The sequence below is a fragment of the Perissodus microlepis genome, chromosome 9, assembly GCF_051167445.1.
Source record: "Perissodus microlepis isolate ML-2025 ecotype Zambia chromosome 9, ASM5116744v1, whole genome shotgun sequence".
Lineage (NCBI taxonomy): Eukaryota > Metazoa > Chordata > Actinopteri > Cichliformes > Cichlidae > Perissodus > Perissodus microlepis.
The window spans coordinates 7,900,201-7,927,403 of NC_140469.1; the positions used below are offsets into that span (position 1 = coordinate 7,900,201).

General features: G+C 41.0%; 1 protein-coding gene across 1 annotated transcript in view; it reads left to right on the forward strand.

Annotated features, from left to right (window-relative positions):
* Nucleotides 1–342: 342 nt before the first annotated feature.
* The window catches only part of ahrra (aryl-hydrocarbon receptor repressor a), a 61,975-nt gene continuing 35,114 nt past the window's right edge, over nt 343–27,203 (forward strand). Inside the window, exons 1-3 of the mRNA XM_084938893.1 lie at nt 343–1,513; nt 2,004–2,096; nt 3,952–4,133. Coding sequence (XP_084795019.1) covers nt 2,035–2,096; nt 3,952–4,133 — 244 coding nt within the window. The 5' untranslated portion in view covers nt 343–1,513; nt 2,004–2,034. The remainder of the gene's footprint in view (nt 1,514–2,003; nt 2,097–3,951; nt 4,134–27,203) is intronic.

Sequence of the window (27,203 nt, forward strand, 5' to 3'; positions counted from 1 at the left end):
CGTTTGAAACATGTTCATTGCGATATTTGACAGGACATCGTCAGTAATGCAAAATATGATCGAGAGGGGGATTCTGCAGCAACAAATCCTTGCAAACTCTGCTTTGCTGCCTCGTTTTGTAAGCATTGTGCGGGTAGTGATAGTTTTATAGCCCACAAATAATATAGCTCAAATGAAAAATATGATTTTCTTTATTTTTAAGGATGATTCGTTCAAGCAAAAATAAAACCTGGAAACCATCTTTCACTGTAAGCCTTGCTTTCTTATGTATTTCTTTTTAACTTAAAATAAACAATAATTATATCCAATTGATCATAAATCCGACAGGTTGTCCAGATTTAAGCGTTTCCGCTTAAATCTGAATCAACGATCTTTCTTAAAATCCTCTCACTAGCTTCGGCTTTAATTCCAGAGATTGTACAAGCGAAATCCAGCGGATCAGTCGTTACTTTTATTTTGACAACGCATTCGCCTAATTTCCGGCGTAAGCATGGCGTCTGTCGGTCTGTACAAAACTTGACGCAGCGGCCAAACCGGTCCCGCAGAGCCAGTTTCTGGAAGCTGCATCCGCTAATTTAGTAAGAAAAGGCTTAGTCCAGTCCAGCGCACATTACACTTGAATATTTTGGGGTTTCTTTGCAAAATGTGTACGTCTCCTTTAGCCCCTAGTTAGCTAAATCCCTCCGATCTGCGAGCGCCCTGACCCACCATCAGCCTCGTTTTTAAGGGGCAGATTTGCGCCTCCTCTGCCCTTCGCGTGCGACCCCTCCCCTCTCTACTACTCTCAGGTCGGGTTGGGCTAATGGTGCATTTGGGTACTCTTCGTAAATTTGCTAATATATCACGGGTTTCGAATAACTGTGCTAAAAACCACATACATTTAAACAAATATAGCACCACCACAATGTAGACATTAGCTATTATCTCTAGTGATTTTATGAAACCGAACAGAAGCTCTGTTCTGCAGAATACAGAAAAAATTCCTATCGACACGTAACTTTTCATGCTCCTTTCAAGTCTTGAAAGTAGCCCGCATGTATAACTAAAAAATGAATAATATTCAGCTATTATTCATCCATAATTAATTACTCAATTACGAAAAAACCGCCATGTTAAAATACATAAACAAAACAAGTTGTTTGCCAAATTCAGACAGGGCCTGAATGCAACATAAGCCTAGCGTGTGTGCGCTCGCGCCGTGTTTGTGAGGCAGAGTTGCGTGCGAAGAGCTCGACATGTCATTCAGAGGAATCCGCCACCTGAAACGCGAGGAAGTGAAGGCGACTCAATTGGGTATAAAGCATCAGCCAACATCTGCCCCGAGCAGTGCAAAGCTGATGAAAACATCAGCTCGGAGCTCATACAGGACCACTCAGATTTATTTGATTTCCCCTGGATTTATCGCTGGGAGTCGGTGCACCCTGGGAGACGCATCTCTTTTCAGCACTTAAAGTGAATGTGACTCCACAGCCAACACTATACTGGAATTAACAGAAAGCTGCAGATATCTCAGGTCAGTGCTCGCATTTGTGGCGCTTTTTTGTCATTTTAAATTTCCAGTTTCTTTATTTAATTTTCTTCTGATTTTAAGCATTCAGCATGTCTTCTGCAGTTTTGAATACAGGCTATCCAAGTTGCACCGGCGTGCTCTACTTATTTATTTTACTTTTTTGTATTTTATTATTGTTTAATTTGTTTTATTCTACCTGATGACATTTAGATGTTTGCTATTTTTTTAATCACTATCGAGTAATAATAAAAATATTAAACCTATTTTGCAATTTCCCTAATATTTTTTTCTTTAAAGCACTTTAGGCTGTTTTAAGTGGATTGTTGTATTTACTTTTAGGGATGCTGGAATTTCCTGCGTATTTATTCCAAACTGAGGACTTTTCAGTGACATATAACTGCGAGTGTGTATATATTTGAATGCACTCTCCCTTCCAGCGTGGGTCAGGGTACTTTCTCCAGCCTCACGTAAAGTTATTCTGTGTCCTCCGCAGCGCACCTGTTACCTCCACGGAGCGCGAGATCATGATCCCTCCTGGAGACTGCATGTATGCGGGCAGAAAGAGGAGGAAGCCCATCCAGAAACAGTTAAGGAGCGCTCTTCAGTATTTATTTTTTATGTGTTCACATTTGTTCAGTTATTGTTTCCTGAGGCTGCACACTTTTGTTGGTTCAAAATAAACTTCTTCTCTCTGCCCTGTGATTCTAGGTTATAATGAATGACAGGAAGTAATTGAGGTTCTAGCATGAAGGTGTGAAAATTATAGCACAAGTTGGTATGGGCTTTAATAGAAGAGTTCACATCTATCACAACTTTCATTTAACACTGCTGTCAGCAGATCTGGTGCAGACCCTGCTTTAAAGTTAATTAATTAGAATTTGACTGCCCTCTGTGAGCTGTCCAAAGTTTCCTACGGACTTGTTTCCAAATATGCACAAATGGGGCTGATTGATCAATGATTAAAATTAATTGAATTTTTTCAGGTTCTTTTTTTTAACCCTTGCGTGTCCTTTTCAAAATAGTTTTAATGCAGTCACAGGAGTCACGGTATCATTCGTTCACTGTTTTAAATGTCCACGGCTTTTAATGCCAGGATACTTTTTGTTGGACAGTTATGTCAGCTGATGTCATGAGCAGTGGCTGGCAAGTTGTATAAGATTTTGAAGAGGGAAGTGGTAATTTAACGAGGCCGGTAGCGTTTTTGACAGTGCTGCTAATACAAGGGGGAAATCTTTGCCACGTCAAACTGAGCCTGCTAATTCTGCCATTAGAGTCTTGAGGATTTAGAGTTATAGTTAAAGGGAAGTTTTAATTATTATTTAATACTGAATTTGTGCAACTCAAAGTTTGTGTAAGTAACAGGCGATTTAAACTGTAGTCTAGACCACACCGTGACATTTAAACATATTTCTTTATGCACTTTTTCACTGGCAACAAGTGGAAAATATATTAGACCGTTAATGTAAACGTCTCGGCGCGGTGTGAGCTGAAAAGTTTAAACTCTCAGCTGTGGAAATCAGAGCTGACCGTTGTGTATGTGGATCGTGTTAAGGTCAGCTGGTAAAGCCGTGGTACACCATACTAACGTTCACAAATAACTAGGAGAGTTTTATGCTCTCAGGGAAAGATTGTGCCGTCTGTGCAGTACCTCAAATATCACATCTCTTTAATGCAAAGCTACAAAGCTACAGAAACGCTTGATATCAGAAAAATGCCCAAATCGCTTCCTTTTATCTGGTGGTGAATGCACACATCTTTTTTTTTCTTCTTTTTTTTTAAAGGGAAGCAGAGATGATTGATGTGCATGCTGTGTTGTTGAAGGCTGAGTCAAAAGGAACTATGGTTTTAAAGAAAAACGGACTCGTACACTGTGTGGTTTATCTGGTCATGTGTCTGTCCTTGGTTTGCAAGTTGCCATGCTTGCCATACGTAAACAAGGCAAAACACCATCCTATTGTTTGTGTCATCAAAATGAGGAACAGCTATTTAGCAAAAAAAAAACCCAATAGGTATCTATTTCAAAAAAGTCCTCAAACAGTGAGTCAGTAATCACTTTACTGTAACCTCAGAGAGTCTGACACTGTGTTGATATGAGTGTGTTTTGGCGTTTTTGCGGTATAGCGTGTTAAAAACTGGCTTGTTTCATACTTCATATATTACTGATACAATCAACAAGTGTGTGCGCGCTCTGTAAAAAAGGCCTGCATCATGTCGTTTCCACCGTCTTTGCTTTCACCAGTAGCGTAGCTCCAACAAGTGAAGTTAAACAAACTTAATCCTCTTCTTTGTGCTGCTGCTGTCACTTTTGGGGAGTGTTGGTCAGTGTATTCAAGTATGCTTAAAAAAAAGCCACATTACACACACACACACACACACACACACACTCCGATGTCCTCTCAGACCTGGGATCTGTCTTTACCTTATATCCGTCTCATCATCAGGAAGCCATCCTCTGCCAATGAGAAAACCAACCCATCCAAGCGGCACCGGGACAGGCTGAATGCTGAACTGGACCGCCTGGCCAGCCTGCTGCCATTCCCCCCAGATGTCATCTCCAAGCTGGACAAGCTGTCAGTGCTCCGTCTTGCTGTTTCCTACCTCCGTGTCAAGAGTTTCTTCCAAGGTAAAGGAGGTACAAAAGGCGGCATTGTTGCAGTAGTGGTTTAGGTATTTTGCTTATGTGGAAGTGTGTGGCTTTGAGTTAGCTGGAAGCTCCTGAGTGGATGTGGGTCAGGCCAATAAATAGCTTTAAATTTTCTTTTTTGTTTTGTTTTGTTTTGTTTTTTTGCATATGAACATAGAGGCCTCTGTTGTCCACTTCTGATTCAGTTACCTGGACATTATTGGAGTGAAGCGCAGGGTTGTGATCTATTCACTTTTACTATGCAAACACAGAAATAGTGGTAACAGAACTATAGGTAGTAATGTCTTCCTTTCAGCAGATGGAAAGAATGCATAATGTTTTGCAACACTTTGACATGTAAATTGTAATTTCAAAGGCTTTAAATGTCAGAATACTGAGCTAAAAAAAAGTATGTTGGAATAACCTGTGCACTCTTTCTGTCGGCCTCAGGAGTGAGATTCCCCAAGGCTCCGTAGCAAAAACTTAGATAAGAAGATCTGTGCATGTTGCCATTACACTTCAGATTACAGTGATTTACGATGTGAAAATGCTTTCTAGATACGAGGAACCGCAAATAACTATTATGACCTTTATCTCTTTTAAACGCATGTAATTAGAAGGCATTTTGAGTTTTCCCACCCTCCCACTGTCAACTGAATGCCTCCCGTCCTCTCCTCGTGTTCCTCCACGATTTGCTTCAAATATTTATGCGCTGCTTTAGAAAGTATTTTGTTGCCAGTGGCCTTGGCAGCTGCCTTATCAACACAGCGGCTACTGGCACAGCTGGATGTGACAGGCCTAGAAACAAGAGGCACTTTTTTATTATTACAAAAAACGAGCACTCTTGCAAGGAGAAAAAGCATTAGTAGGATAAAAGGGAAAGGCAGGGCAGTGAAGAAGAAGCAGCAGCGGAGCTCCTGTGAGGTTCACTACCTAGCCTGCCCTTGGGGCTGAAAGAAAATTCTCACTGAAAGCTCTCTTCTTCGAGGAGACGGCAGATGAATTTGTGAGGCTCTGGTGTCCTCAAAGTGTTGCAGCTAGTCTTTAACCTTCTCCTCCTCCTCCTGATCCTCCTCTGATGCTTAACCTCCATCATTTGTTGCCTTATTCAGCTTAGCCACCACACAAAGTTGGCAGGCAGGTGCTGAATGGAGTTATTAAAGGGGCATTTCCCAGATCAGGGCTCACGCAGAGATAAAGACCACAACCAGAGTGATACCGAGGACTGTCGATGCCATCTGAGAGCTGCAAAGGGAAGGAGACGGTTCAGTTCAGTCATGTGTGGAGGCTGGTGCAAGTGTTGAAAGGTGTGCAGAAGCTGTTGGCTTGAGTGGCAACGCTGCTGGGTGAAAACTACCCTCACAGGGGGAGTTTTCTTGAATATATATGTGCAGGGTTTTTTTAAGCATTACAAAAAAGGTAAATGTGGAAAAGATCATTTAAGATCCTTTATTCTGAACTCTTTGAAGATGCGTTCAGGCCAAAGCTTCTGTCTGTTTACCCCACCTCTGCTGGGTGCCTTGTTATCAGTGGCAGTTGTGACTTTTGATGTTCCGGTAATGAGATTAATTAGTGCGATTTGAGTCGGTATACATGTGGAATCTCTTGCCCTCCTTCATTTGATAAACTCGTTTGGTCTTTCCACTGATATTTACACATGGAGTGTTGATCAGAGCTTTTCCAGATAAATCTGGAGATGAACAAGTAAGTTTCCACATCCTTCCTGTGGTTTTCAGCGACCGTCATATTTGTCTGTTTCTTTTTTTCTTTCTTCATTTCAAAAGTGAGTCATTGAGACAAAAACACATTATGAAAGCATGAAACCAGCAACCTTAAGTTTCATTTGTTCTTATAACCACTTTTTCTGGGGGAAGCACAGACTTTTTAAGGTGCAGTTACTCTGTATTTCCACCGGAGGGACTGTGTGAAGCTGCTACTGAGCTGAGCTATGGCTGATATCCTTTTCAGTTTGTTCAGATACAGCAGTGGATGTGAAATTTGACTACAGTTATACCATTTATCTTTGTAAAAGCATACGTTTATCAACTTGATCTGAGACTATTCAGGTATTCTCAGGCAAGGTGTGCTGAAAGGTGCAGACAGGCAGGAGGAGAGGGAAACCGTGCAGCAGCAGGTGTTCTGGAAGCTCCCTGAGATTCTATGCTGGTTGTCTTTGTTGCGTGACAACTCGAAGGTGGAGCTCATTGAACAGTGTGTGGCCACGTAGTTCATGCAAATATACCCTAAGGTGTGTGTGTGTGTGTGTGTGTGTGTGTGTGTGTGTGTGTGTGTGTGTGTGTGTGTGTGTGCGTGTGTGTGTGTGTGAGAATAAAAAGCTCACCCGAATCATCATATTCCACTGGGATCAGAACTTCACTCGAAATTTAGATGATTTGTTTAAAGGCCCATGACTGAGATCACTACATGCACTATTTCATATGCATCTATAATAGAGGAAAAACTAGCAAATAAATAAATAAAGAGTGAAAGTATTTTGCATACATAAACAATTTCTTTTTCTTTGTCTGCTTGTAGACAGATGCATGGCACAGGAACGTTTTCACAAGCGGGCCTAACAAGGAAATGTTTTTACCGATAAGACAATAAGGGACACTGTTAGAAATGTAACTTTAGAGTTGAAGCTACTGTCTAATGGAAACCACCACTGTGCAAGCATTTGCCCTTTAAAAATTCTTTTTTTAAAGCAGGTTTGTTTTGTTGGTACTTTTACTGATTTATTTTACTCTCTCTGTGACCCCTTGTCTGTGAAAGGCACATTGTAAGTAAATATTACTTAATTGATTATTATAAACTTATAAAATGTACCCGTCTTCTGACATCCATGTGAAAACTGAAAACTGGTGGCCTAGTTTCATTTTCTTTGTTAAAGTTGAGTTCTGCTGCCACATTTTTCCCCGAGTCGAGACGGGACGCGGCAAAAAGTCATATTCTCCTCTTTCCATAAACCATTACTCTAGCAGTAAAGTTTGCCGAGCTAGTAAAAATGGCCCCAGAGGGGCAAACCTCTCCTTTAAAAATAACAAAAATAATAAGAATAAATAAATTTTAAAAAAAGGAAAGAAAGTCATCAGTTTGTAGCCTACAGGCTGCGTGGAACTCTTTGTCCCATGTTTTTCATTTAAATTTGATTATAGGCCAGAGTAGGCTTTTTTTCCTGCCTTTTTAGGCAGATGTCCAATCAGGTAGGTCCGCATGAACGTATGTGAGAGCTGACAGTTAGCAGTTGTAACTATCCTCTTTTCTATGTTAGGTCTCTGCCCTAGCTGTAATTGCTGAGCTTGTTAAATATTTACCCTTAGGATTAACTATCTCTCCTCATTTGTCTTTCTGGCCCGATTGCCTGTATTTCTCCTCCGGTGCATATGTGTTTTACCCTGTTTGTGTGATTGTGTTTCTCATTATTTTAAAGTAGAATATTCTTCTTCTTTTTTTTTTTAAAATTTTAATAAGGTTGCTGCATTTTTTTTCAGGGATTAGGTAATTAAAGGCAACTCTTAAAGGGAACATTCCCTTTTTGAGAGATGCTGGCAGGGGGTTGTATTTTTCTATATCAATGACATTAAAGGGATCCTGATAAAATAAAGCTGGATGAGGAGTCATCGCGTTGATTAATGGTGTTCAATAACTTTTCTTTTTCCTTTATTACTTTTCACCCCCACTTTCCTCTGAGAAGATATGAATTGGATCTGCCTTTAATGAGAGTGGAAAGTCAACAGAGCTAGAGATAATAATAAACTGGGCAGCATCTTCTTTGCTAATGCACATGCTGGCTCTCTAATAACTAGGGTTGAATGCGTTGCACTGTTATGGGTTTTATATCGGTTGATGTAATTCATAACAATGCACTAATGCTAGCTGTTGGTACAACTTATATTTTAAAAATGTCAGGGATCATTATGCTCTGTTTGTGGTCTTTGTTTGCTTATAATGTGGTCACACGTTTGCAAGTTGGAGTGCAGCTTGTGGTTGAAATACTGTTGCAGCCACGTTCCACATCAGCGTGTCTCCGATCGAGCGGAACATTTTCAAACGTGAATTGTGTGAAGAAAAAAAACTGGAGTTTCAGTTGGTCCTGAAACTTCTCTTGGTGTTTTGTGCCTGCGAACAAGGCTCTAAGACCACCACACTTTCCCAGTAACCAAGAATAGACACCTGACTGTATCAGGAAGCGTTCTCCTAACCAGAGAACATGGCATTGAATAAATATGATCTTAAACCTTTTGCTACTGAACCTCTGTAAATAAACAGTTAATTATGCCACACTCGTTTCCTGCGTGCTATTATTTGCAGCCTTTTTCTGTACTCAGATCTACCACGTAGACTATCAAACCTATATTAAATCTGTATGGATAATGCAGATATGTTAGTTAGTTAGATAGTTCTTCTGTGGTGTGAACAGGACAAAAATGAACTTTTTGGGGCCAATATGTACTTTCGATGCAGCAGGGAAGTTGTTTGCACTTTAAAATATAATCACCGAATGTGCTTATAGGATTTGTGTGTGTGTGTGTGTTGTTTTGTTTTTAAATCCATCTGCAATCCTGCCAAGGACATATTGCTTCATGCCTTCGTGCCTCATGCCGGCAATCAACTTTATGAAAAACAACTAAAACTATCACAAAGTTTGGTAGAACAACAGTTATTTTAATAGTTTTTCTGCATCTTTCTTGGTACTTAAAGGAGTTACAACTACAAAATCTTTTTTTTAATCGAAAACATGATAAGTACTGAATATAGATAGAGTCAGCAGAGTTAGAATGGATCCTTCTCTTTAATTCTAGAAATAAAAAACTCTACACACAGTTCTCAGCAACCTGTAAAGCTAAATCATCTGATCTGAAAACTTAGCACTGTCTAGGAGTGCATGTCATAACACTCCCTAATGTTACCACCAAAAACAGATTTCAGTCCAAATATAAATACCTGTGGTGTAAATGTATCCACACTGCATTGAAGTATATTTAGAAATCTGTGTGCGTGTGTGTTTCTGGAAGTCCTTAATTAAAACCCAACCGTCCCTCATAGCTGTCGTCCGGTCGGGGTGTTGACAGCGTATGAGAACATACCCAGACAAATGTAACGAGAGACTTCAGTGCAAGTCTACCAGTTTACGCCAAGTTGGGTAGCCTGATGTGCCCACCATCCCGCTGGTATACTGAATTTTGTTTACCAGCCATCAATGCGCAGATCTGCTAATAGCAGACAGGTTTATATATGCGTGTTGTCTGACTCTAAATGCTGGCTGAGCTATAATAAAAGAGGAAGAGAAAAAAAGACCACAGAACCAACAGACTCACGCCAGGCGCACACCATTTGTGACGTCAACCAGCAGACAGGAGACAGTTTTGTAACTCGCCGTGCAAATGAGGAAGGATTGAACAGCACAAAACAATCAGGTTCTTATTAGATCACCTCCTAATTTTAGAGAATTTGACAGACGTAAGCCTGGTCTTCATTGCTAATTGGGTTAATCCTTTTTATGTCAAGTCTGTATCAAATCCGGGTAATAAAAGTGCGGACCATTTGATTTCCCAAAGAGGGAAGTGCTGCTGCGTGATAGCCGTTTGTGAATGGAGTCTTTGCCCATGGGTGAAAATGTGTATCAGGTCACATTACAGATGGACTTTGTGTTTACTAAACTCTGAGTGACCCCACACTCTTTCCTTCCTTAATACTTTGCAACCCAAAGGCAGACAAGATGGCGAGGCAGAGTCCGAGACAAATCGGTGATCTGAGCAGACTGTAAATGACCTGAAAAGGTTTAGCAACAGAAAGGTCAGCATGTGGTCAGTTTATTGCGGTTTGAGTTTAGGAAACAAAAAGCTTTCGCCCAAAAAATTTCCGGTGAATCATAGACTGCGTTCACAGCTGTTCCCATTTTTAAACCAGGCTATTAGAAAGTATCAACAGCTTGTTCAATTTGTATTTGACCCATTTAGTCCAGCGCAGTACAGATCTATGGGTCTGTAGATGTTAGCATCCTAGACTCAACACACATATTTGTGCCTTAATCTGTCTATCCTGTCTAGACTATTCCTGTTTTTTAATTTCAAAAATGTTGCGGATGTGGCAGCTACAAACCTAAAGAGTTGTGTAATCATACAGAAAATATTTTTGAAAAGCCCCAGCAACTGTAACCTGTAATTGCGATGGAACATCTCTTAATAAACAAGGTTAACTGAGAACAGCTTAGGAACATAAGTATAAAAAGACATTACAGACAGGCTCAGTGTTTCAGAAGTAAAGGTGGGCTGGCGTTTTCACCCCTGTGGTGCTCAAATAGACTGATGTTTTTTTACATAAGATTGCAAAGAATTTGAAGATTTCATTATCGGAGGTACGTAATATCATTAAAAGATTCAGAGAGGCTAAATAAATCTCTGTACACAAGGGAGAAGGCCGAGAACCAATATTGAATGAAGTGATCCTTGGACGAGCATTAAAAACCGACACTATTCTAATGTGGCAATCCCAGCACGAGCAGTTCTGAAAACTAACAGTGTTTTTATAAATTCAAGTTAAAAGCATGTAGAAACAAAGAAAAGCCACTGTCTTGTCTGAGCCCAAGCTCAGTAACTTGCACATTTGCGAAGCCTTCATCAATGCTAAACGATATATATAAAAGTCTGGAGTAATATATGCAGGTTTCTTTTTCATGGAAGGCTTTGCTTATTTTAGCAAAACAATGCCAAACCACATTTTGTAGATACTACAACATCAGAATGTCACCCACATAAAAGATGTAAAAAAAAAAGAAAAGAAAAAAGAAGCAGCGGTTTTACTAGAGGCCTCAAATAGTTTGCTCTCAGCAGTAAGTCCCCTCAGGATGTGTAGAAAGTGCTAAATAGTAAAAAACCATCTCATCTGCTAGTCATTTCATTCAGTTTTTATTTACATTTTTACACACCATCCCAACTTTTTGGAAATGTTTTTATTTGTTTGGTTTAAAAAAAAGAAGAAGATATTCCTGTCAGGTTCAGCGGCACTGAAACGCTGGTGTCTGTTAATGATTCAGCTGCTGGGCATTGTTATAAATTATACCTGTGAAATGTCAACATGAAGATGTTGAACACGTTAGCTTGAGGGCATATACACTGACTGGTTTTGCTGCTCAGCTCGATATTCATGTTGTATTTATCTATAGTTTTTGTGTGCGTGTGCGCGCGTGTGTTTTAAATAAACACTTCACTAGCTGGAACGGCGGGTCCTGTATAGTCAGAGAACCAAAAAAGGCGTGTATGGAGGTGTGGTCGCGCTCCTTAAATTCAAATAAATTATCTCCAATTAAACCCTCTATTAAACCCCTTTTATTTATTAATTCATTTATTTTGACTCTTGACTTCTTGAGTAGCTAAAGCAAGTCTTACGAGCTGATTTAAGATGCCATGTTTGCGTATATTTAAATGTTTAAGTGCATCAGAAGCAATAAAATGTTAGCGTGGACGTTAACATGAATCTGCCGTTCGTGCCAGTTAAATGTCACATGTCGCAACAAGCCTTAAGACGGATACAGACTGACTGCCCTGCTGATGTCAGCTGCATGAAATCTCCAGTTCATGCCGAGCTGCTGGATTCCAAGACTTTCTAAAAGTAGGAGCAAAAGTAGGAGAGTGAGAGGTGATGGTGTGAACGCCATGTTTCTGAAAGTGGACAAAAGCTTCCTTTGAGCGTTCGTGACACACAGTAACCAGAGCTCAAGCCAGCAGCTTCCATTCTCACGATTTTTTTTTCTGGACAATTCATTAAAGCGTTTCATGCAGCTTCTCATCGTTTTCCGATCAGCACACATCAGTACATCCTCAGAAGAGCTACTTGTGTGTATTGATTACGAGCATCCATGGAGATAATGGGTCAAAACATCTCAGTGTGTGCTGTTGAAGCCGACAAAATTTGCTCTTGTGCATGATTATCATCTTCAAATGAGTGTACACATCCACCAGAGCCCCCACCCCTTCTTTTCTACCCATCCCTGTCTTTTTTCTTTGCCTAACATTTCTTTCTTTTTATCTCTGTCTTCTCCTCTTTCCCCCTTTGTTGTGTTCTGCCCTCCTGTAATTTTCTCTGACCTCTTTGGAAGAAATTCACCTCTCGTCTCCATTTTTGCTTCATGAGGAGTGCGTGATCGAGCTAAATGCCAGTGGTCAGGCTTTTTCTTCTTCCTCTTTCCTTTGCATGCGATGTCTGTATACAAAGGTAGATGTATGGCCCCTTAATACATTTCCGGTGTAAATGTTAAGGTGTTCTCACTGTTATGACTAACCTAAAGCCTGTGCTCATGTTCTTATCATTCTTTCCATTTATTTTGGCATGCAAAAATCCAGCTGATTTGATGGGGAAAGGGTTTGACAGAAGGATTTATACACACAGTATAGTGACAAAGATACTTCTACTGACAGTCTTTGTTTTTTAATGTGAGCACTTTTCCCCATGTAACTTTCCCTAGCACCCATTGGTAGAAAACTTGTAGATCAACAAATCTAATCCAAGATAAGGAATTGCTCTGACTGACTGTTAGTGTTATTTACTGTTTACTTTACAACATAAGAGATTACAGGGTGTCTGCTCCAACTTAAACTAGTCTGTTATTGTCCCAATCTTTGGACTAATTTTAACATTTTTTGCCATTAAACTCACCATTAAAATCACACTAATCAAATAGTTTTAGGTGGGATAAGCACCTTAAGTGGGTGATACCATTTTTATTGCATAATCCAGGCAAGTTGTAAAAGAAAAATTGCCCTGGATGCGTGCATATTTTTAGCTTTGAGTATTTTATGGCTAACATAGAGGTATTGTCTGCCCATTGAGTCTGTGTTCAGCAGCACATTAGTTGCATGTCATCTCACTCTCCCACCCTCGTGCATGTGTTTCCCCCCCTTTGCAGTAATCAGCCACACAATAGCTGTTAAGTAGTGCGACTGGCCAGCCATGCTAATCCCTTGTATATGTCAAAAACCATGAATGGAAATGTCGCCGTACGCATTCAGCATCCTCACAGTTAACTCATTAGTTGCTTGAATCTAAAGCATGACACTGGCTTTGTCTCTGCTTGGCCTCTTGTGCCATAGACACTGAACTCACTTGAGTGGAGTTGGAGTCTGTAGGCCTGGGGGGCCCCCCAAGAGTCCCCTGGGATCACTGAAGGCCATAAGTGAATTGCTCAAATCAATGCAGAATAGGAGCCCCATTAGACGCCAACTGTAACAGCTAGTGGAGGCCATTCAGCAATGGGAGGTGTAAGAGTGTGTGTGTGCGTGCCTGCATGCTGACTGACGGGTAGAGTGTGTGTTTCAGTTTGAGTGAGTGTGAATAGACAGTCAGGGCTCATGCAGAGGGAGCAGCAGCCTTTGTTGGCCCAACACTATTGTTTGAAGCTGTCTTGTGTAATCACTGTCACAACTACCGCTTAGTGCGATACGCAGCCTGAGCGAGGGTGGAGGGGGGCGGGTGGGCAAGGAGGGAGGCAGCAAGCAACCCAAAGCCCCTGGAGATTAAGATGATAATAATATTATCGGAGCACTTTAAGGAAGCAGCGCAGCTACAAACACGCTGACATAGCCCAGCTGGTGTTTTACATTGTTTACAATATTATTGCATGCCATTAGAAATGTTAACATGCTACTCTGAAGTCAATGGCATTTATTTATATATATATATACATATATACACACATATATATATATGTGTATATATATATATATATATATATATATATATGTATATATATGTTGCTAGTGAATGAGTGGTCAATATTATACCAAGAAAATCTGGTAATAAATATCAAAATAACACAATTAAGGTCAAATTCAACAAACACACATGTAGTCCACAGTTGTGCCTAAATGCATCGTCATTACAGATTCCTGAACCTGGTAACGCTCTACAAACACCAGAAGCAATGCGTTGAGGATTAAATGCAAAGGAGTCAAAGCATATGCTCGTTATAAGCAATATTAGTGATAACGATCGTGTTGGTTCTTAAAAGAAGGCCACTGGCATGGCACGACTACCACGTGTACTACATGTCGTCAGGCTGTGTCTATGCTCTGCTCTCCCGAGCATACTGTACATCAGACCGTTTGTTTTGTCTGTCACCTCCATTTATCTTAATTGAAGCATGCTTCAGTGTGCAACAATGCCCACACCCGGTCCCTGCTGTTGTTCCCTAATGTAAATCGATATGTTTCCATGCGGTTGGAAAGATCACTAACCAAAGGTGGCATCTGACCCGATACAGCTCGATACGCTAACTACCGTCAGCCAGATGAGGTCCCCTTTCATCAGCATGTGATATGGGAAAAACAGCAGCCTGAGTAAAAATAGAAAAATAGTTCCTTAGATCATGTCATATAAAGTTAGGGTTATTTGGAGAAGCTTTCAGAGGGGGGAAGATTTTTTTTCAGAATTACATAGTGTGTTGCAGATTCAACCATACAAATTGAAATAATACTAAGCGAAAACATCTTCCTGTAAAAGGCATATATTCCAGGGCATAGTAAGAGCTAATTAAAGAGGACAAGAGAATGTGATGCAAGAGGGTGTTTAAAAGGGTTTGTGTGTGTGTTTTTTTTATTGGCTGGCAGGCCGTTGCTGCACTCTGCGCACCCAGAGCAGACTGAACTCTGAGTGAACTCCTGCTCTCTGCCGAATTATGATCGAATGAGTGAGCCTGACAAAATATTTTTAGTTTGGAGATAGACGCAAGCAGAGGGTACAGCGAGAGGGAACGAGAGTAATGGTAGGGCGCTTTATCTCTCACAGACACAAACACACACGTATGCGCACATACATTCACTTGTACACGGCCAAAGCAAAAGAAAGACGAAGGGAAGCTGAACATCAGTTAACAGCTGCAGAATCGCCTATGACTTGACAGCGTCCAGGCGCATTGTTAAAGAGGGAAGGCTCTGCAGGGGCAAATGTCTCACCAAGGCAGCCAGGTATTCAGTCAGTCAGGAAGATGAAAGTCTGTGTGTGTGTGTGTGTGGGAGGGAAGAAGCAACTGAGTGAGAGAGAGAGAGGCAGTTGCGTGACTTGTGCTCGGCTCAGCCCTCAAGCCCTCCGGGTGTTATTTGTTAGCCAGGAGAAAGGAAGGTATATCTTAAGTGTTCTACAGTAAACAGAGCTGTGACGGGGGCCCTAATGCTTACCGGGATTTATTTGGGATGTGCACATTTGTGTGCATGTGCGCGCAAACAAGACTATCAGCAGGGCAGGGAGTTTCATCTCGCATCCCCAGAGTGTTAACTGGACTTGAAACGACATCGTAACGTTATTCAGAAGAGCTAAAGTGGGGATTATAATGTAGCACGACCGCACATTTAACACAGACTTTACAAATTCTTTAGCGAGATGCTGTTAACGCAGGAAACTCAAACAAGTGTTTGCTTTATTTGTAACTGGGTTCACAGTAGTTAATTCCTCTGCAGAGCTTGAAACCAGGGCAGTTTTCCTGTTAAGGAAGCTGCTGGACGCACTGGGCCCCGCTCGAGGTTTTCACTAACATCACTAGCAAACCAAAGGCCCTCTGTGGGAGTTCATGGTGAAAGCTGTCTGGGGCTTTCTGGGCATTCTGAACTTTCCAGTGTCAACTGAAAATAAAGAAGAGAAAAGGAGAAAAGCATAAAAGATGTAATAACTGAATAATGAAGGGGAAGGATGCTATTTTTAACAGCTGCGTTGCAGTTTTATCTTGAGGTGAGTTGCTTTGGTTCACTCTGGTCTTTACACTATTTGATTTTTAAGGCAGGAATTTGAACTATTTCTTTAAGAAGGAGTCTACAAATACATGCCTGTGAATAAAAATATAAAAGCTACTCTTTTTCCCATCATTTAATGATTCTTTAACACACATTTTTTTAAAGCCTGTCAGTGTTAATGCTATATTAAAGGAGATTTAAATATTTTTAGTGAGGAGCTGGTACTCTCTTTAGTGTTTCATCTCCACTCCTTTCATCTCTTCAAAGTACGCTTCAGCTTCAGCTGACGCGTTGAATCCTTGCGGGTGTCAGATCTCTGCTACCAAAAACAAGCCTCCTTCAGCTTTTCTGAAGGTTTTTTTTCACAAACTTCCTTTGTTTTTTACTACAGCTGCTTTCATTGTTTGCACTCTGGCCAGCTTCAGCTGACGCCGTCTTTTCATCCACGCGCTTGATACGACATACGTGTTTTCCTTCACTTTATATGACGTCCGTGTCAGTTTCTCTCCTTAAGCTAACATTTCAGCTCCTTTCAGTGATTAAAATCTAACTTTGTACTCAACCTTGTAGTGCACATTTACTTCACAGCATCACTCGCACTTTAACTGAACCTTTCTCAGTATTTGTCTCTTGAACGCCACTTTCCATTCAAGCTTCTGCAGTATTGAAATATTTGAGCAAGGAGCAAAACTGGGCTTTTCTACTTAAATAGGATCTTTTTATGTAATAAATACTTTGGCACGGCCGTTTCCCGTCACCATGGTTCGTGACCTTAGTAGAAGTGGAGCCACAGGCAGCGAGGCTCTGGACCTTCCAGGGATAAGGGCAGGACTGATCTCATGACTTATTATTCATCAGGCACGGCGGCATGACCTCTTAAAGACGGTACAGCAAAGAGATCAAGTCAAATCAGGTGCATGAGCTCATCATGTATACCGCAGCAATGCAGGCGATTTACGCTGTGAAACTTGCGCACGGCGAATAGTTTCAACAGCATGAAAAAAAAGAAGAGGAAGGAGAAAAAGAGCGAAAATGACAAAGTGATGGTGAAGAGAAGCGTTGGACTTTGTTTCTGTCCCTGAGGATTGTTTAAATTGGCATGTTGTGGAGAGAGCACTGTTAGAGTGGATTTAAACAGCTGCTGGCTTCACCCACAGCAACACACACACACACACACAGACTGACACAGACACACACTCTCACACTGGGGCCCTCCCCTGCTCTAAGTTTGCGTGCGGAGCTGGGAAATTATCCATGCTAATGTGCCAGGGTTTGTTTTCATCATCAAATTGCAAACGTTTTAAATATGCATCACACACACAACACACATAAAACCTCCCCCCACACGCAAATGTAGTCACATTTATCTGGCCGGAGCCTCGACGCTGTCTGATCTGTGTTTTCATACACTGTCATCTGTCAAATATAGAGCTGGAAGTGGCTTCCACTCATGTTTATTTTTCATACACCACTCCCATAATTTTTCAATCATATTTGATTTCTTACACAGGATTCTTTCGACTATAACGGAGCTCAGTGCTTTTCTTGGCTCCGTGTCTAAATTAATACATGCAATGTGGAATCACAATTAGTGTGAGCGCTGGAAGATTAATGGGAAAAGTGAGTGGTGTGTTGGCATGTTTGTGTACTGTTAAAGCCACAATGCAGAGACTTCCCCTTTCAGATTCTCTGTTTGATGACTCTGCTTTATGAAACGCAAGCATACGTTTATGATATACTATAGAAAAACTTAACACAAGATAAAGAGACAAGAAGAAAGACATCATCACCTCTGTTTGCTTTACAGCACCTAACACTCAAGAAGGCAGAATTTTGACAAATTAATGTGACTTAAAAAAAAAAGCCATTCTGATGTTTAACCCACTTTCTTGCTGTCAAAAGTCAGCCTGGCCCAGCACAGATTCTGACACCCAGAAGATGTTGATATGACAGCCCGCACTGAGGCTGAAAGCCCGAGTAAATATAGCACAAAAATCAAAGCTGAGTCACATCCACTCGTCGTCCGTAGCTGTCTGATACAAGTTCAGAGAAGCTCTTTTCACATACTTTTACTGTGGCAAACCAAAATATTGTAAAAAGTTTGGTTTCACTTGGGGATAAAGTTATATTTTGCTACCACTTAGAAATGATTGCCTTTCAAATCTTTACTGAGAAGCTGTATTATATATAATCTTGGCTCAACGATATAGACAGCCCACTTAAGGATGAAGGGATGTGAAATGCTTTTTTTTGTAGCTAGGGTTGGTTAAGGTTATCGCTTTAAAAACAGCCAAATTATCACAGCAGAACTTTTTCATGTGTTTTTCCATTACACCCTACCAAATTATCCCTGTTTACCTTTAAAAACAGGGATGACTTTCTCCCCCCACCTCCGCTGAAAAACACATGGCCATGATGCCCAATGTTCTGCACATTCTTTTGCTCATTGAAATAAATGCTGTAAATGCAGAAAAGGGGATTGTCATAGCGATAATTCAGTTTCCATCTCTGGAGGGAGTGATAACAAAAAAACATCTTATTTGAAATTGAAGCGGGGATTCGTGAGGATAAACAACAGATCACTGGAGACTCCTTCCTTATGACTCATGAGCAACAAGTTCTCAGAAAGAAGAGAGAGAAGGAAACAGTCTTCAGGGAGGAGGGGGGGTTGGGTGGTGGTGGTGGTGGGGGGGCACCATAATAACATCATTGTGGACGTTTGAAGTCGCATCAGGCCTGTTTCCCACATACACTAAGTACAGGCTGTCTACATGTCTACTGGTCTCTCGCCACTCAAAGGCCACATTCATGGAGGCACTGCCGCCCTCACAGAGGGCAATTGGATCCACCAGATACCCTTCCCTTCTCACGCAATGTTGTGTAAACCCGGGGAAAATGACCTCAATATGTCCTAAACGAATTAAGGATGAAGATGCCGCGCCTGCTCACATGTCTTAGGCATGATAATGTGGTGATAGTTTTATAAATACCCGCTCTCATGTGCACACGCACACATAGATGCAGCAACAGCAAATACTGATTGTGTCTGTCAGTGTGTCGCACTTGAGTTGAAGCTGTTGTCGGATCTTTGAGCGGCTAACAGATCGCTCTTACCATCTGTTCATATGGGAATCTGTTGTCTTTCATGTTTGAGCTTATCCAGATACACCGGACAGGTTTTCCTAGGAGACCAATTTGAATTACTGGCATGCAGATTAACCTGAGATAAACACTGATTATTTTATACAGGGATAGAAAAAATTTTAACCAAAACCATGTGTTACACCTAAAATTTCACTTTCACTGTTTCATTTCTTAATTTATAATTTTGTGTAGTTATATCCTAGACATGCGGGCAGGTGTTTTGTTTTGTTTTTGTCTTTGTTTTTACTCACGCTGTGCTTGTTAATCTCCCATTTAATCCTTCCTCTATTGTGGTGCCACCACACCTTGGCCTGGAGGCCTGGACAACCTCAGCCTGACTGCCTGCTGGTGTGGATTCAGCCTGCCTCTCCCGCACTTTTTCCCAGTAACTGAAGCTGCACACGCTTTCTTTTTTTTTCCTTACTTGACTCCCTCACCTCTCCTGTTGCCCTGCACTTCTTCCCGCTTCCCAGTAAAGAGGAAAAATAGACAAAGTCAGAATTATTTCATAGCTGCATAACCGGATGCGTCTTACAAATAGGTCAACGCGTCACGCAAGACCCAGCGCTATGAGTGGTGTTCAAGAGAGGTCAGTGGGGGGTTGGAAACATATGAAAGGAGGTTTAAAATAAAAGGCGGAAAGGAGGGAAATCGTCGTGCATAATTCATTGGGCCATCGCAACACCAATTCTCCGTTCATCCATCACTGGACCACCATCTTTATTAAAATGTCAGATGGGTTAATTCATGTAGAAACAGGCTTGACCTAATTGGCAGACGTTACTGATGAGGTTGCCGCTGCTGTGGTAGACAATTAACTATGATTCAGAATTTCCAGAAAAATGACCTTAATCATTTGCTGAAAGTTTGCATCTGGTTGACTCTTCTGTTTATCCACTTCTGTTTATCCACTAACTCAACTCTTTTTTTGGTTACAGTTCTTCATGGAGTTGTTTTGGAGCTGTATCCTCTCTGATTGGACTGACTTTTCATACCTGTTATATATTGGAACAACCTAGACACAAGAAATGTCCCACGTGCAGTACGATATGCTTTGCCGTCACTCTGTAGTAGTTGGTAAAAGTAGCTAGAACAGAAGATTACTGAGATTAGAGTCTGTCTGTACAGCTAATAGATTTTCTTGTAACACCTCCCATGTTTTTAGTCAGCAGCTGGATGGATAGCAGAGACAAAACACCTGCCAAAAGCCTTCAGGCTTGAGCCTTTACTTTTTGGCAAGCCTCCCCTCCCTGCTACTTCAAGTCTTTCCCCTTCTCATGCAACCTCTCCTGGCCAAATTCTCTGTCAATTTCCAGGCCATATTGAGGCTGTATGGTGGCCTCCACTCCCTCACTGGTGATGTCATGACAAAAAACACAAACTGAGATTTGATGAGCTGGAAAATCTCATTCCAGCTTGTATAGAATTATTGTCCAGTCTGCCTAGAGTATGTGTCAAAATGTCAGCTTTGATTATACAACTACAGCGCAGGTAATAATATTTGACCTCAACAAAGTTTGTGTGTCTTCACGCATGTCTATGCATTTACGCTGCTGGGTGCGTGCTTATATGCGACAAATGGACGTTGCTGAGATCTTTAGGCAAAGCTAAGACGATTGACCTGGTCCTAGCTTAGTAGGGCATGGCAGGGCTGTTGGGATTTGGATTTGGCACTCTGTGTATGGGCTTGTGCTAAATACCTTCTGTTGTAGTATAGTTTGTGTGTAGTTTGGTTTCTATTTTATCCTCTGAATTACAGGAAAAAAAAACTGCAACAGATTAAATATTTTAAATGATTTTATATAAGCTAAGACCTGCCAGTTTTTAGTAAAGCAACCCAAATTTACTCTTAAGATAAAGAATGCAGTTACATAGTTTCTAAAAAATGAAAGTAGCCATTTATGGCTAACCTTTTCACTTAATGCTAATGTTAATGGATTTGACCTGCTCTCCCGAGTCACCATTATTTAAAACTTAAAGTTATAGTGCTGTCTGGTTAATTTCTGAAGTAAATTAATTCAAAACTTCAAAGTTCAAAGTTGTTTTCAAATTCAAAGTTTACATCATTTTTATAGTTCTCACTGTAAAGGTAGTCTCCTTGAAACAAAAAGCCAACAAGCAACTATATTTTCGACTAGCTAGCAAGCTAATTTTAGCTAGCTAAGACATTTAGCAGAATAGATTAAACGGCTGCATATTGTCCAGTTTGGCAGAGATATATAAAGCTTAGCAATGGAACATGAAAATAAATAACCCGAAGAAGTATTTTAGGAACTATTAAAAGTAATGAAATTTGTATATGAGTACTGAAATGCTGAGTATCTTAAAAACATTTTTAGAATAATGCATTATTTTCTAAGCAAAGTGTTTTTCTACCTACTTAGACCTTGAAGAAATTAATTAGCTTGACTGCTCATCACATTACCTTTGCATTACACTATTTACATGGCCTGAGGTGTATTTTCACTTAATTACCAGCTAAGAACATAAACCTGCGGCTACACACTCGCATCCTAAACAGGACAGACTGAGATCTTTCTATTCTATATTCTGTTTACGTCTGAGCACAAAGAAAACAGGAAATAGAAATCTATTGCATTATTGTGACCGCAGCTATTCTTTGTTAGAAATATAGGCCACAATGCCACAAGAGCAGCTGCTCATCAGTGCTTTTGTTACCTGTTGAAAATCAAGCTTTGACTTATTGGGTGTGGTCAACGCGTGCTCAGCTTTCAAGTCACTTCACTTCCGAGGTTCTCTGCTAGATTTGCGTTGCCATGTTGCCCTTGCAGATTTGTAAGTTGAAAGAGCTTTGAAGGGATTTTGAAAGCATTTTAGAAGACCAGCAGTAATAATGACTTCTTTGTTTCTCTTTCATGCTGTCTGCTCAGAAGCACTAGCACTCACTTTCTCTGTGCACACTTTCCCCTCTGGCTCCCTGTCATTCCCAGTTACTCTGTATTCCTCCTTGGGCTATCCTGGTAGTACAGAGGTGATGAGAGGATGGAGAGGTGTTGGGAACAGGAGCGAGACAGAGACAGGAGCAGGACAAACACAGATTGGCAAACGTAAATACGTCCTGATCAGGACAGGACAGTGTGCAATTCTGTTTTCTGGCATCTGAAAGAATACAGTTCTTTCTGTGTGTGGTCATAATCAAGTTGGAAGTACACAGAAAGAGTTCACAGAGTAAGAATGAAAACTCATTCTGGTTTTGCTTCAGTGATCTTAAAATGTAAATGTAAAACTTTCACCTGCTCTAGCAGCCTGCAGCACTGATTCAAATGAGGTTTGAGGTTAAAAGGTAAAGGCAAAAATAGTGTGTCTTAAGTGTGCTCTAACCACACGAAGAGATCCTTTTTTAGCACAATATTACATAACATGTATATCACTGTGTGAATAATCCACTGAATACGTGTTTTGCGTGCATGAAAATCTTTTTTTCTCTTCTCTTTTTTTGTTTCCATTTCATTCTAAAGAAAGCATAAGATTGTTGACACCGATTGCAATCAGAGGTTTATTAGGGAAACCGGCTTTTGACTAGTGTTACGTTTCCACGCTGCATCCACAGGTTGTGTGTGTGTTGCCAGCGAGCGCAGGAATGCTTTGAACGCGCACAGAGCCAAAAATAGACATGCTGATCCTTTAAAAGCAGAGCCCGTAACATGTTGTGGCTACAGGGAGCGAGATGCACACTGTCTCTTTAAGACAGGGCTCTTTGTGTAGCATAGTGTAGTATTTGGTGTGGTAGTGTGAGTATGCGTGCATAGACTCTGTGTGTGTGAGAGAGAGAGAATGTAAAGCTGACTGAGCAGGCGAAGGGGTTGCGTGACTACTGCAGACGAGGCTGCGACCTCAGAAAAGTGGTTATGAAAACGATCTGTCGAAGCAAGCAGAGAGAGAGGGAGAGGGAGTAGGAGTGAGCGAGTGAATGAAAAACGGAGGGAGTCAGTAAAGAGGGCAGAGAGAGAATAAGCGAGCAGGGCTGCAGAAATTAGTTAATTTCGACCCTGCACTATCACCGAGTGGCACTGAGGGCTGCCCCACATGCACATATTCATGGTATTGAATGCATATGCGCATGCAGCAAACACACACTGTGCTGTGCTTATAGCGCTTAGAGCCAGGGGGTGATGCCACTAAAACCCAGTTTACACATGGGAGCAGATAGCATGCACAGACAGAAGCAATAGAAAATACACCGAGATTTAAAAAGAAAGCCAGAGAGATAAAGGAATGGGAGTATTTTGTCACTGAGACTGAGATTGGGGGAAATAAGCAGGAGGAAGGTGGGGAGAGAAAGTCAGGTATCATATTCCTACTGTGGCATTGGTATGCTCTGAACATCCAGGAGAGATTCCTGAGGCTGACCAGATGGAAACAATCAGAGACCGACAGAGGACTGTAAGGACTACAGTATATACTGTCCAATTAAGATGGCTCAGTTTGCATCCATTCTTTTTTCCCGTGCAAATATTGTAATGCTGGAATTTAGAAAATGTCAATTCAGTGTCTGTTTCTAGCGTGTTGACATTTTTAAGTTTTGGAAACTCTCCGTTTTCTTAATCACTTAAGAGTTGCGGTGGAGGCTGGAGCAGCCATCAACATGTGAATATAAATTTTCCTGAAATAAAAATAAAGTGATGTAATGTCCCTGTTTGTTGAAATCTTTCCACAATCTGACTGTGTTAGGATCAGCGAGTGTTTGGGCTCATTCCTTGGCGAGCAGCAGAGCGGTAAACCTGGAACCGTGTAATCAAAGAAACATGTAAGCTTTTAATTTTCTTTGTCGCAGGAGACGTTTGCTGACCAAGCTTTAACCAAAACAAGTAGACCTAAATGTTCCTCCGAATGTTTGTGCATCTGTAAGAAGTCTTTGGCTTCCTTCATTACCCTCATAAATGTTTTAGAAAGTAAACAAAAAAAATCAAGGCATGGATAGTTTGTCAAATGTTTCTTTTAGTAGAAGGTTAAATATCACCAGGAGCATACACAGATGTGGCAAAAGATGAGAAGAAAAACAAGAGCGGGCAAAATATATCGGTGTTTGGTGCAGATAGCGTGTGAACAGTAATGCTCGCCTTCAAAGAGCACATTGTATCCGAGTATGAGTCGCTCAACAGGGACAGCAGCATGATGGAGGGAGGGAGGGCATACCAGGACAAGGGGCTGAGAGAGACGGAGAACGAGGGGCGAGGAGGAGGCTGAATGAGTCTGAGTCATGACAATTGTGATCTTTGTTTTGTACGAGGTTGCCAACTCTCACGCTTTTGGCTCAGTCCCATCAGACCATGCAGGTCTTACATCAAGGAAAGTGTAATTATAAAAACAAAGGTGAGCTGTGGAAAAACACTTGAGAGATTTTTTTCGTGCCACTTCAACGTCAGTGTATTAGTGATTGTGGTTTTATATTTTTTAGTAAAAAAACCTAAAGCTGTGGAAAAAAAAGCCTAGAATCAAGTGTAGAAAATACCATTTATTAATGAGGAAGGAGTCAGTGAACTGAATATCTCACTGCTTAAATTATTACATTTTATTGTTATCATACCTTTCATCAAAGGGCAGGCTTATGTATTTTATCGATGTGGTTAAATTGCCTGCAAATAACAAGCAATAGCAGGATTAATTGAAAGTAGGAGAAAGTAATACCTTCCTTAAAAATACTTAAACATTGGTGCTCATAGATGGTGGGGATTCCAAACGCTAGGCAGTCGCTGAGCAGAAAGCTCATTCCTACAAAATGGGTTAGTCACGGGGAGCAAAGGGTCAAAGGGTCATCTGATGTAGCGATACAGAGTTTGGAATTTGTCTTTGGTTGGCTCATGCAGTTTCACACACGTGCACATTGATAGGTCGAGAAGAATTCAGGCAGGTTTTCTTCTGCATATTAACATCACTCTTCTGCTTAGAGACATGAAAGAGGGGTGGATAAGAGCGCCTCAGCCTTTTCAATTATAAATACTTGAGAGTTCAGCTGCAGTTTCTGCAGCGCTTTATACATGTTTTAAAATCTCAAATCTGCTATAAAGACCAACTATCTGAAGTCTGTGATGTTTCTATGGCTCTGTCAGGAAAATCTTTAAATTACTTCTGCTGTAACTGGAACTGCTCTCAAACTAACATGAAGTTTATCTCCACTCATAGCATCAGCCATTTTCCACATGAGTGAAGAACCGTGTGTGTGTGTGTGTGTGTGTGTGATATGCTTTCCCTGCTGGTGCAGCATGACTGTTTTACCCTCCTCTTCAGGGTCAATATTTACAGTTCATCTTCTTCTACAAAATCACTCTGTCACAGCGCTTTACCATCTCTCTCTCTCTCTGTGCATCCATCCCTCCCCCCCTCTCTCCCCCTGCTGCCTGTCACATTTGCTGTATGTCTCAATGGCTGAGCGTGATCAAGGCCAATTATAGCTTGTTTTGAGCGTGCGGGGCATCTTGTGGAAGCAATACATTACTGGCAACTCACTCGTGCAGCTCCATCCCTCCCTCCATATGCGTCCCCTGTCCCCTATCTCTCTCTCTCTCTCTCCCCCGTTCCTCATAGTAATTCTTTACACAGCTCCTGCATGCAGCTGGAACGTGGCTAAATGCAAATTCACTGGCATGCGGTTTGTTTTGTACGTACTGTAGGGGCATTCCTCTGTTGTCCCAGGGCTTACGAGACGATATTCAGTACTTCGCTTACTCTTTGCTCAAGGTGATTCCCCAGCTTTGTGTCTTTAAAAACATTAAGTAGATTACCAGACCTGGGATAGGTCCAAAGTAAAACAGTGCAGCTTGTAACTTTTAACTCTCACAGAAGAAAAATAATAAAGCCTTTCCTTCTGTACATATAGCAGAAATGATGATATTAGCTAAAACAGTTGTTATATTTTCCTTACTGTTTCAACTGCTCACTCGCTACATTTAACTGTATTGGTACCATTTGTGCTTTGAGGCTTATCTGCTCTCATGTATGCTTTGTGTTTTGCAGCAGGCTACAATGTGGATGTATTTTAATCAAATTATAATTTGTCTTCTTCTGAATTTGTTGAAGCTCTCTACAGCCTTTCCAAGTATTCTTTTAAATAGCAGCAGCAGTCCCTCGTGGAAGGAAAAAAAAGAGAAGGAAAATATGTTTTTTTGGTTTTTTTTAAACATAGTGTATTTTTTTTGTTCAAATGTGAAACTTTTTAAGAAGAATGACTGCTAAAATTAATCAAGGCTGAAGGAAGGGAGGAATCTGGCTTCTTGTTTATCCCCCAAAGTGACTCATACTTGCCTTGCATTTTTGTGATCCAGTGATACAGATCTATCAGCGTTACAGCGCATGGATCTCCAGAACTCAGTGCAGATGCTGGGGGGAAAAAAACCTCCTACTTTCTATTGTTGTATGTCCGTTTCAGTAAAAGCGTTGGTGAGGCGGGAGGTAGGAAGGAGGTGTCGACACACACCAACACAATGGTATGGTTTCCCTATGCTTCTCCACAGGATGCTGTCTAGATCCACACACAGACAAACTCAGAACAATGGATCGACACATGGTGCTTTCATTTTATTTACTGCTGCTGACTCTTCTTCTGTTTAAAAAAAAAAAATCAGATGTCATTTATAGTCTCACATCACCTGCTGCACCAGCTTTCAAGCTTGTCTATAAAGACAAAACAAATAAGGAATGTTAGATTTTTCTAAGATTATTGTCAGTATAGAAAGAAATGTTGATCTTGGTGTTTAAAATACTGGCGAATGTGAGCTGTATTGGTGTATAATTACAAAGCAGAAAAAAAAGGAAAAAGACAACCCTCTGTCTGGTTTGCTTCCACCCTGATGTGTTAGCTATTACATGAAAATGACCAAACATACAGACCTCAAAGAAGCAGCCACATGTTTCCTATCAGTCATTAAGTACACACTCCAGTTCTGTTCAGCCGCCTCCCATCATCAGGGATCATCACCTCATCATCAGGATTGGTTCCAGTTCATTTTGTTGCATTGTCACTTTCTGTTCCCTCTGCTGTCTAGTCCAACTTGTTAACGGATTCCTTCTGTTATTCAGTGACTCCAGGAGTAAGACGTTGTGTATCCCTGCTCCAGTGTTCAGTCTATTTAAGGTCTTGACTTATGTCAGGAAAAACTCAGTGGCATGTTGCTGAGGTAATAATATTTGACCGCTTTCCCTCTAAAATGCGTATGTAGTCTAAGAGGGAGCAGGTAGATGGATGCGG